Source organism: Bombus huntii, chromosome 11, assembly GCF_024542735.1.
Source record: "Bombus huntii isolate Logan2020A chromosome 11, iyBomHunt1.1, whole genome shotgun sequence".
Lineage (NCBI taxonomy): Eukaryota > Metazoa > Arthropoda > Insecta > Hymenoptera > Apidae > Bombus > Bombus huntii.
Genome location: NC_066248.1, coordinates 2957390 through 2969926, shown reverse-complemented (window position 1 = coordinate 2969926; position 12537 = coordinate 2957390). Strand labels below are relative to the sequence as shown.

Below are 12537 nucleotides of genomic sequence, written 5' to 3'. Positions count from 1 at the left end.
ATCGTCAATTTAATTTTTTTTTTTTTTTTTTTTTTTTGAATAAGATAAATCGTATAAAATGGGAAAAATCGCATTTTAAGAACTAGGTACAAAGTAAGTAGTCAGCAGGCGATAAATTTGAATTAGTACAATGCGTTCCTTGATAAATTGACACGATCTTTTAACTCAATGAATATCGCGTTGTTACGATAACATAGAGGTAACAGATTGTATCGAAAAATGAAAATCTTTGGATATGCCGCGACAACTAGCTTACAAGTGGCAATTTGTAATACAACGAGTATCTTTATTTTTGTTGGAATACGTATGCGGCAGATGAAAGATTAATTTGGCATTGCACAAAATCGCATATTACGGCATCTTTATCATTACCGCGTATTGTGGCGGCTAAACAAAATGTTTTTCTGTGTCAGAAAATCAATATGGGTAGTACACTAAAGTAATAAAGTGCCAAGCACTAAGTACCAAAGCACTAAAGTACCAAGTTCTAAAGCACTAAAGTACCAAGTTCTAAAGCACCAAGATGAAGTTGAAGTTGAAGTACCAAAGTGCCGAAGTACTTCATCTTCACTTCAGTACTTCACAACAGCACTTCGGTACTTCAGCACTTCAGTGCTTCAGCCGTTGAGCACCTCAGTACTTCAGCACCTCAGCACCTCAGTACTTCAGCACCTCAGTACTTCAGCACCTCAGTACTTCAGCACTTCAGTACTTCAGTACTTCAGCACTTCAGCACTTCAGTGCTTCAGCATTTCAACTTCAACTACAACTTCAACTTCAGCACTTTAGTACCTAGTGCTTTAGTACTTTGTACTTTAGTGCTCGGTGCTTTAGTGCTTTAGTACATGGTACTTTAGTACTTGGTACTTAGTGTTTAGTGTTTAGTGTTTAGTGTTTAGTGTTAGTGTTAGTGTTAGTGTTAGTGTTAGTGTTAATAGCACGAGACTTAAAGGACAGTGTTGTCCTTTAAGTGCCACTGAATGAACGTTCTATTACTGGAGCCGTTCAACAGTGAGCCACGTCGTTTTTTATTCAAATCAGACGGGGATAAATTGTTTCACTCACGGAATATTTATTAGTAAGTTCTCGCAGTTGCCGACTTAATAAGTTCGCTTCTATCTTCTGCCGCGCGGCTTTCAGTATTATCGTTGTTCTTATTTACATTAAGTACGTTCAACTTATGGCTGATTACACTCTTGAAAATCAATGGGCACTATCGTCCTAACGCGCACGTTATAATTTCCTATATTGTCCACGGTTTCTTCGACAAACGTTTAATCAATCGTCGACGCTTATTACTTATTCAACGTCTCGACTATTCAATCGTAAGCAGCGTGAAAAAGCGGATAAGAGAAGCGGAACGAAAAAGTATATCTTAACGGTTAAGCGTTATGCGTACAAAGAACTTTAAAAATCATGTACACGACCGAGCGTCGAGGAGTTAATAGCGGGCGAGAGAAATTTTTTAAAGAAAGAGAAAATCTTCTAGACGGTTTATGATAAGATTATACTACGTTGTAACGTAACGCACAGTAATAAAGGAAAATCGTCGACTCTCTATCGCTCTCTCGTTTTCAACCAGTCTTTAACAAAATCTCCATTCTCGTGAAGTTAACACATTGTTGGCTACAGTTGATAGGTCGACGAGATTTCCTTGAAATCAAACATATATAATTACCAAACGACCGATATCCTAATATTACGACGAACAAGTAAATAAATTGGGTAAATGAAATCCAACGCGCAATGTACACGAAGAGAAAATTACATGGAGCCTATAAACCATCGGCGGCCACTCGAGCAAACAATCGAGCCGTGAACCACCACGGAAGCGAAAAGGCTTGTTACTCGTCGGAACGAGCGACGCATTTTCCTCCCTTTTCCGTGGGAATCCGTACAATCGAATCGAAAGGCCGTTTCCCAGTGACGCTTAAGAAAGGTAAGTGTAAGCTAGACATAACAAGTTGTTGTTCGGAACAGAGTGCCATCGGCGGTAGGTATTCGAGACATTACCCGGTTGGCTTTTGATCTTAATCTTAATTGCTGAAACTTCTCCGTGAAAGAGGATAATTCAAAGCCGAACCTCGCCCCCTTCGCCCTTTCTGTCCGCCCTTATTCTTCCATATCTCTTTCGCGGGTTCGTCGAGCAAATTTGCAAACGATAAAAACGAATCGGTCCGTTTGTTCGTTGTCGAGCCGCAATTAGCAATAGCTCGAACGATTATAATCGATGACGATTCGTACACAGTACTTTATTATCAACCTTTTCCCATCCCCCTTTTCATCCTTAACGTCTCGTACACCGATGAAGTCGTACATCGATCGGTTATATAATATTTGCGGTTCCGTCGGAAGCAACGGAAGCGAGAAAACTGGAAAATTAATGTTTTCTCGGTAGAATACCGGGTAGCTGGAAGAAACTTCGTTTCACTTCGATCGAAGTTGCCATGTTTTTGCGGTACATAGTTTGAAAGTCCAAGTCTCCGTCGCGTTTTTCCCGCCGAATCGACTTCGTACGATGTTTGTCGGTGTTTACTTTGGCTCGACGCGATACCGATTCGCGTTATTCGCCGGTTTCGCCTCGCGGTTTATTTGGATTAATCGTTAAACGCTCGTAAACCGGTTTTAGTTAAACGGTCCGACAAAGAGGGGTTGAAGGAAAAGAAAAAAAAAAGATGCTTTCGAAGAAAACTTGGAAAGTTTCCGATAGAAGGGAGCGCTTCTTGCGGAGGAGCTCTTGCCGAGGAAGAAATTTTCCAAAGCGAAGAACAGGGAAAAGGAAACCGAGTTGCTGTCAACGGGTATCGATCAAGCTGCTTGTAAAACTCAAAACTTCCCTTGCATATCGCTTACAAACTCGATTAAGAATTACTAAAACTTCCTATTAAATTGAAAAAAGCGTCACGAGAGCGTGTAATCCAATTTGATGTGGAAAAAAAGAAGAGAAAGAGCAACACCAATAACGCGCTACCATTAGGAGCGCAAACAGAAGCGCGTTATTGGTGAGCGTAATTATTCATAAAACAAATTGTAATTCGATATCGAGTTATGCCGATGGCTCCACGAAAATACAAGTGTTGGTCATCGACGTAACGATAACCGAACGTTCAACAAGCACGGCTGACAATACGATAATGCCAGTATAGTAGCATCATCCTCTGCTTCTCGTTCTTCTTCGTAAACAGAGATTAGATACCGAGCGAAACGGTGGACGGAGCTCTCTGTTGTACGTTCTATTCGTCCTCGGCCTTCTCTCTTTTTTCCAAACCAACAACCTTCCCAAAGGATCATCGCGTCGGTTTTCATTGTCGTTCACGGTCGTGCCAGTTTTAGAGATCTCGTGTGTATACGCGGTTCTTTCTAGAGGCAGGTCCAGGACGATCACTCGAGAAATATAAAAGGCTCCTTGCGGCAGTCCCTATCCAACGATTCTGGACCCTTCGAGTGTCGAATGCTCGTCTTAGCTATTACAACGAGTATGCTAGACCCTGAGAGAAAGAAAGATTATCGGACCAGGTTCTTCGGCAAGGGTTACTGCCTCTTTTCGTATTATGTTCCCCCTCCATCGAGCAATTTCGCCCTGTCCTCGCGTCTCTGTGGCTTCGCTTCGTTAATTCGGAAAGCATAAGCCTCGATTTATGTCTCGAGACTCAAAGGATCGTCTCTCGTTCGATTTTCGCTCGATCTTGCCCACAAGCTTTATGACACGCCGGGGAAATGGGATCTATGCGCGACAATATAAACGGTAGCTTGGCTTTGATTCAGTTGGCCAAACTCGATCGAACTGCCGACGTTATGGCTGCGAAGGACCAAGAAACGATCGAGACTTTTCCAATGGATGCGCGTTCTTGATTCCAACGTCTTACCTAGGTCTCCGAGTAATAACCTTTCGACGATTATTTGCTTCACACACAAGAATATTCTTCCACTCGATATTCGCACTTAGAGGTGGATAGTTTCAACGCCGAGCTCAGCTGTGCTCTCATCACTTACGTCACGTTACGAGTTATTTAGCGTTTTCGAGCGATCCGAAGATTTAAATGTTCGTACAATTTGGACAGATCTTTTTATAATAATGGAAACATCACGACCAACTACTAGCAAAGATACACAGAGAATATTCGAGCAATGCGCTTGCTTGTGATCGCCGATATGTTGCAATACCATACGGATTCGGTATCAAGCGTAACGATGCTTCTTCGTAATTATATCTCCTACAGTTAACTATTTCGCAACACGTATTACGAAATTAGCGGAAAAAGAGGAAAATTTCTTTCCTATCTATACCACCGTGCTGATAACGTACACATTTTTATCATTTTCATAGCGAATCGAAGATATATGTTTTATATAATTGCATTTACATAGCACCGGAACACTCGTGCTTAATTGAATCTAAATATTTATCGAGCATGTAATTAGAAGTACATCAATTGCACAATTTCTCTCGGTCAACTGCCGGGGGAGGGGATTCCATATTCGACGTAGTGACATTTCCATTAAATTCCTTTATTTACGATTTATATATTTCGTTAATTGCAAATAATAGTCATTTATACGCGAAATATTTTCAGTTTCCCTTTAGGGAACTGAAATTCCCTTTAGGTAGGAAGAGAATCTCGTTGCAGCGATCGGAATCGTTCTAAATATTTTCCGCCCCGCGAAATCCTTCGTTCCTAATCTATATTTCGTTTTATGGCAATGATTTCTATATATAGAAAGAAACACCGCGACACGCCATGTTTCCGATGTTCGCAGCTATCCGCGAGATATCTTTTCTTCGCTTACCCGCCTTACAGATGTCCACATCGACGTCGTCGCTGATGCCACGAGGGAACTTGGTATTCAACAGCTCTTCCACGGTGAATTTATGCCTGTGCCTTCCGACGGTGTTCTCGTTCTCCCCGGGATCGGCGTCGACCGCCCGGCAATCGGCGCATCGACTTGCCAAACAGAGGATGGAAAGCAACGGCAGCAATCTCATCTCGATATCGTCGATATCGGGTCCAAACGACACGAGTGCCTTCTTCCCTCTATGTACCCAGCTAGGCCATAAAAGACCAGTCGTACTACCGCCTACACCAACGCATTTGCCACTACTTCTCTTTCACCCTCTTCTCGTTTCCACCTTTCGACGTGCTCGTCCTCCACCGACGACTCGAGACCACCACTCGAAACGCGGGAGAAATTTTCTCGAGTGGGATGCCACCGATCACATGTCCGAACTCAGTCACGCTCGATGGATGCGATCGATACACGTCGTCCTTGCCCTCGCCTCGGTCGGTCGACCAAAAAAGGAGAGAAAAGAAAAAAAGAACAAAGAGGATCTATCGGAATGACGTGAAGACCAAAAGCGAAGGAAGAACTACCCTTTGTCGCAGATGCACAACGAAGCACGAACAAACCGGAGAAGACACGTGAGACGAGACGCGATGAAAAACGGTAAAATCGACGATTCGGCCGATACGCGGTCACAGAAGGTAGAAGGAAGACGAAGCAAACGAGTGATACGCGTGTTCACGCGATGAAAACGTAATCGCTACTGAAGAGTTGGGTCGGACGCCGATCGAGGAACATGACGAGCGTACGTCATCGGACAAACGAAGCGATAAGAGACGATCGCGAGGAAGGCGAGCGGGAGCGCGGGTCAAAGTTCGTGTCACAGATTAGAGGGACGGATTGCCAGCGGCGATCGTCCTTGCGTGGAGAACGTGGAGAACAGACTGATCGTCCCTCGCGGCCGACACGACGCGTCGTTCGAAAGCGCGCGCTCGTACTGGCATTAAGTCGAGAGAGGGATAGAGGAGGAGGGGGATATGTATGTATATCTAGAGGGGATGCCGGGAACAAGCAGTCTCCTCCCTCGCAAACCTGCACGGCACGAGGGTGGCCGAGACACTGACCGAGCTTCCGTCGTTCGGCCACCAGCGAACCCTAAAGAATCCTCGGCCCTCCGAAAAACACTTGTACCGCTCGCTCGTACATAGATTCCCGTCGATTCTCGTCGCGTTTGATCGTCCGTCGTTCGATAAAGATACGACGACCACGTACGAGCAAATATCTTGTAACCACATTTATCTTACTAATTTCGAATATATTTTAGATACGCATAATTAAGAAGAATAAAGAAATAATTATCTGCTTCCGGACTTAATAAATATATCCCTGAAAAAAATGTCAGCATTTATTCCGCGCTTTCGAAAAACGAATAGGTCTGGTACACATCAACGCGTAAAAATTTGCAGAAAGATCGCGAACGCGGCATGTGCTCGATCCCTTCGATTCTATATCGAGAAAGATTGTCGATTTTCAAAAAATGATCAGAATACGCATGAGATTATTGAAAGATAAAAAAAAAAAAAAACAAAAAATTGTATCGATGGACGTATCGACGTTGTCATTCAGTTTCCTCCTCGTGCTCGATACGTGTAACGATTTCTCACTGAACGTGTCGATGTTTGTGCGACGATAAAAAATAACAGAAGAATCCAAGGGAATCTCGAAACGTATATTTTTCTCTGGTTGGGCAATCAGCATTAATCCAAACAAATACGAATCAAATACCTGGAATATTCGTAGCATAGCGAATCCCATCTATAATTCATCGAACGTCCATGACGATCCTCGTCACGAATTTACATACACCGTCACCGCGACGATTTTCGACGCGCTTTCGTTCGCTAAAAGATCGGACAACCGCCGAATTTCACGGTGGAACGTGTCCCTGGCAAACTATCGCCCGTTGCATTTAAAAATTAACGGTACCGCTTGTACATAGCAGTGGCGCGAGGCTACTTAAAAGGCGCTATTTCTAGAAGAACGGTGGCGGTGCTGGGGCGTCGCTTTCGGCCACACATATTGATAAATATTCCAAAAGTGGCGGGGCCTGTCGCCCACGGAAACACGTGTTTCATATCCCACGCAACGACCTGTATCGGTCAAGTATCGGATTACTGTCATGGGATCACCCTTTAGGAACCCTGCCTGTCTATCCGAGGGTAAGTGCATGTCGACGCTGCACAGAAACCCTCCACGAGAATAATCTCTGAAGGTACGAGGGAAAAACCGAATTCTCTGTTAACATCACGCACGAACGAACGAAACAGGACTGACGACAGTACGGCGACGAATCAGAGATCAGCCTGAGATACTAGTCAATGTCCTGCGATCATTCCGATACTTCGAATGTGATCCTAACCCGTAGGTTTAGCTTTAGTTTCGTACAAATCCGTTCGTAGGTATCACGACACTTGCGGAAAGCGAGATCCACATCGAGGAAGATTAGGAAATTATTCAAATCTTGAAGAATATCGTCGAGGTGGGTATAGAAAAAAATACGAGATAAATAAAAAATTTGTATATTCGATATCACGATAGAACTCTTTTTTTCGCGTATGATATCATTGTGATTGAGAATCACGGTTGAATTGTGGTTGAAAAAAACGGTTGACTCGTGCGATTTAAACGGACCGTTAGATTCACGAGTGGCGTTTAATTAAAATCATTAGGGGAAGGAATATTAGGAGCAATAAGTTAGGTGTTCGTGGCCACAGCTGCACGTGAAACGTTACATATAAAGGTAATAATATATTCAGCGGTACAGTAATCGTGGAAGCCTTTGTAGAAGCTTCGGCGATGCTCGATAAAAATTTCATCGCTTCATATCGCACGCTCGACTTCCTACGGTTGAAATTCTTCGCGTAACAACAGTTTTTCCTTCAATTATGTTATCCGTCACGTACGATGCGTCGATGTATCCATCGAAGACAAAAACGCACACGTTACAACGATTAATCGCTCGTAAATTGTCCCACGCAGAATCTCGAAATATCAAACCTGCGAATCATATTGAATCGCAGTGGTTGAACGAACGAAAAAGCGGTGGCAATCCACAACGGAATATCTCTTACGTAACGATACTCTGTGCGAGTGGAAAGTTTGCTACGATTAGCGTGAAATACGTTAAACACCCTTGTTCTTCTGTTCGCTCGGTTTCGTTAAATTCCCAGCCCGTTCGCGAAGAAACGAAAGGAGAAACGGAAACGGCGGTGCAATTAAAGCGGAACCGTTTAAATTTATTCCTGCAGGACGTTTCGGTTGAACGAAACGACGGCCTTTTTGTCGGTGGTTGCAGACTTTCCGAAAATTCGAGCAGTCGGAAGCGATATCCCCTTGCGAACCAGATCCGAAACTTTTCCGCTCGCGCGTGCTTTTCTTCGCTTCGTTTCGTTTCGCGTTCGCTGTCTAATATTCCTGCGCTTCGTTGCGTAACATGGAAAACTCGAAAGTCCACCACCTCCACCAGTTCGGTATGCCGCTGCGCCACCGTGTTCGATGGCGAAATAATTAACGTGGAAACTTTCCACGCGATTGAAAGATCTCGCGTTTACGACAGAGGGGCGCCGCTGTAAAATGGATCGTCGCCGAGCAAGCGACATTAATTAAAATCGTAGAGTTTAAGCCCAACCCGCTTAAACCCGCTTCTCCACCCGTGTGTCGTTCTCTGTCGCTTGGTTCGGCTACCGAGAATCGTGTAAGAATTTTTCGCGCGCGAACAGTGAAATTCGTGGAAATCGAACCCGAGAAGGTTTTTTCCCCACACCTTCGAAGATAGGGATCCGAGCATCGCTGCTCGAGCGACGCGTTTTCGATGTAATTCCCGCAGTAAATTAGCCATAAGCGCATCCGGTCGATTGGTTCTTACGTGGAAGTTGGTCGTTTAATGGCTGTTTGGCTGATAGTTTGGTTAGGAGCCGGAGAATTGATAATTGAATCGTTAATTCAGCGAGAATACGTAATTGCTTCTGTTACTTTGACAAAATTATTTATCTTTGATGGGAGCATGTTTTTGTTCGCAATAGTTTTAGTTTTAGACGGTGCTTGAATTGATCCTAGTTAAACGGGATTAGATTTTGGTAATAGACTTTCCATTCCACTGAACTAACGATTATCAGTGTTCGTTAGCGATGATAGAACTTTAGTCAGCGAATTAAACGAGACACAGAGGAAAAAGAGCGACAAGATTTCTGATTTAAAAAGATTATGGACAAAGTTGGAAAGATTGATAGAGAAACCTGTGATGCCTTCGAACGTTAAAATACTTGGCTACGCGTAGTCATAAAGCCTACCTATGAAACCTACTTACGAACTGTACGTATCGTTTCCTGTACTTATCTCGTTATTAGAAAGACTGTGCACTTGTTCCACTTTTTCGCTGGTCTTCAAATATTCATGAATGATATCATACTATGATATATGAAAATCACACATATACATAAAGCGTAAGAAATTTCACGAGGGAAGGAATTATAAAAATAAATATACCGCTCTTGAACACTTTTTCTCTCTGCTCGGCTGTAGAACGATCACTTCATTTAGAAACCGGTGGTAGCCGGTGAATCGCTCGCCGGGCAAATACACTCGCCAGCGAAGTCTTACGGGGAAATTGTTCCATTGTGATTTTAATTCATTCGCGGTTGAACGACGCGTCGTAGCGGGGCGAAGTTGTCGACGGTGGCCGAAGAGAAACGAAAGAAAAGGTAAAAACGGTGAAAGAAAAAGGGCGCCATTCGGCAGAGGCAACGAGGAAAGAAGCGAGAAACCTTCTCCGATACGGAGGACGAAAAAGCAGCGCGCGAGCTCGTTTAAACAAGCTGTCAACGAGCAATTAATCAGCGTTAACATGCGCTCTTTACTGCGCGCATAATGAAGCCGATTAGATGCGCGTCGAAGCTTTCATCTCTCCAGACTGCGTCTCTCGTTAGACAGTCTCGTTTCGCCGATATCGCGGAAGAAGAAAGAATCGAGGGACGAGAGGCAGGGGAATCTCGAACGGGGCTAAACATCATTTCTGAGGCCTAACGATATCGTCGTTCGAGATAAGCTTAATATTCGAAACGCGACGTCTGCCGCGACGAGATACTACACGAGGACCTTTCTCGTACGACAGTGTTCTTCAATTTTTAATCGACGGAAATAGGAAACTACATCGACGTTTATCGAACATTTCAGTGAATTTTAAAAGGAAAAACGATTCATTGGGTTTCTCGTGATTTATCGACGAGCCGTGGAAAATAGAATATAGATCGCGATAGTTTTCGGTGATTTTCGAATTGAAAACGAGGTTGAAGAACACTGACACTGGAAGCAGATTATCTTACCAGCGAGGCGGAAGTATACCGTCGGTATTACCGGTAGCTTCGCGAACTTACGAGGGGATATTCAGATCGATCATTCCGGTTGAATATTTTCTGGTAATGGAACGTGGAGCCAGCGTAACGATGTGCTTCGATGGAATCGTGTATCGCGAATGACTGCTTCTTCTACGATCGTTCGGAATAAAGGAAGGACTTTTCCAACTTTTAATGATCGCGAGAACGAAGGAATTAAATTTTGCTGCAAAGTGTTTTAGTATTCAGAAGGTTAAAATAGCAAAAAAGAAAAGAAAAAAAGCTAAGATCCATTACTATGACCACATTTTTTCTTATTTTTTCTTTATTCTCTAAATAAAAATATATGTATACTTTTTTACGTACGTACGACGTCTTAGAATCGCGAATGATAAAATATATCTGTAATTCCAATTGATATCATAACTTAGTTGGTAACTTATGCACTTTATTTTGGGACACCTTGTACATTCGATTTCGTGCAACTCGATATCGGAACGATTGTTTTTAGCCGTTCGTTACAACGAGCCTTTACATACAGCTGCGTAAACGATACTGAACTCCCCCCAAAAAAATAACAAAACAGAAGGCTAACTTTTTTACGTTGAAATTTTACCCGCAGGCGCACCTTGTCTGATTTCGCAGAAGTACTATGCTCTGCGCGCAAAAAGGGGGAGAGCATCGAGCGTGTTGCATATATGGCCCTATTCATTGACTAACTCATTGCTCGTCGGACCAACGATAAATAGCTTTGTACAGCTTTAATTCCTTGGGTACAAAGAATGCTTGTGCTGCGTTTCGCGAACTACGTATGCTCGAAACAAGGTCATAACGAAAGTACTGGTACTTCTATCTGTGAGTTATCGTGACTACTTTCATCGTCGATGTCATTTCGGTGTAGAAAAGTGAAGAATAAATATGAATTTTAAATGTGTACTCACCTAAGATGCATTTTCGAATTCGTTTTATAACTGATCTTAGTTGAAGTATAGCATTAATAATAGCGTGATCAATGAGACGAACGCGTTTTTTTAGATAGACACTAACGTTCGTTACATTTTTCCGTTACATTTTCATCGACTAAATACAGGATAGATCTGACATTATACGGGACTCCGAGTCTCACGTTTCGAAATTACCGACCTCGGAAAAGATCAGTCTTCCTTACGCCCTCTTCGATTTGTTACGGCGAATATAGGAAGTACATATATTTAACTCGGTCGACAAACGCGAAAAGAATGAACCTGGCACCATTGGTCAATGCTGGAATTTTACGGCATATCGCGCCACCACCGAGCACTATGTGGCGTCAAATGTTCTATAATACCGACCATTCAGAGGTTTTATTACGCCCTCTACAATTTATTACATGTCATGGAGTTATTGATTTTTCTATCTTTTTATGTCCATTCGTAATTACATTTTCCCTACTTGAGATTAGAAATTATTTGTACTCTTAGATTGCAGTCATACAATCAAATTTACTCTGAACAGAGTCATTGATGAAGGATAGGCATGACATTAAATGGGACCTCCATGGGAATTCTTATCTCACGTTCTGAAATACCGACTTCGAAAGAAGTAAAATGTTTCTCACGCCCTCTGCAATTTATAGCATTTTTATTCTCGACTTTTTGATTCTCGAGCGCATATACATTATTGTAGATAGAATCATATTAAAATCATAAAAAAGAGAGTCAGTATAATATCAATTAAAATATTGGAAATCTATTACTATTTGTAAAGCGATACACATATTAATATTCCGAGTATATTTGAAAAACAATATCAGGTTAAAAATTACTTTAATACAGTTCAGTCTAGATCCCGAAAAGAATATCGAATCATCCAGACTGGGTTGAACTACCTCCCCGCAGAAAACATAGATACTCATGTTAAAAACCATTACGAGTTCTTTCTATACGACGATGCTTATCTGATTTGAAACGAACTCGGTGTTTGCGGAATCCAGTCGAGGATATGCGGCCCTGACCGATCAGTACTGCGGTACTCGGACGGAGTTTAGACCTGTAATTTGATGTCCTTCATAATTCTGTCCAGTGGGTTCCTCCCACCGACAGTGGACCCCACTAGTTCAGTTGGGGCATACCTTGGTAATCCTGTTCAATGGTCCCTCCCACCGGGTGTCCCATTTGTTCAGTTGGAGCGTGCCAGATTACAGGCCTGTATGCTCGACCCTTGCCTGGACCACCGCGGCATCGTCGGTCGGTGGTTTCGACCGTAGCGCGTGTAAGTTCCGAACGGCGAGACAGAAATCGAGCGATGGTCAATCGCTCGACCTCCCGCTGAAACTTAGGGTTATCTTGTACACGGGAATGCGTCGCGTATGTTTGATGTTTCTTCCGAG

General features: G+C 43.0%; 1 protein-coding gene across 1 annotated transcript in view; it reads right to left on the bottom strand.

Moving 5' to 3' along the window:
* LOC126870973 (bone morphogenetic protein 1-like) overlaps nt 1-6003 on the bottom strand; it is a 49843-nt gene extending 43840 nt beyond the window's left edge. The window contains exon 1 of the mRNA XM_050629236.1: nt 4789-6003. Within this exon, the coding sequence (XP_050485193.1) occupies nt 4789-4984 (196 nt within the window). The 5' untranslated portion in view covers nt 4985-6003. The remainder of the gene's footprint in view (nt 1-4788) is intronic.
* Between the last annotated feature and the right edge of the window lie 6534 nt (nt 6004-12537).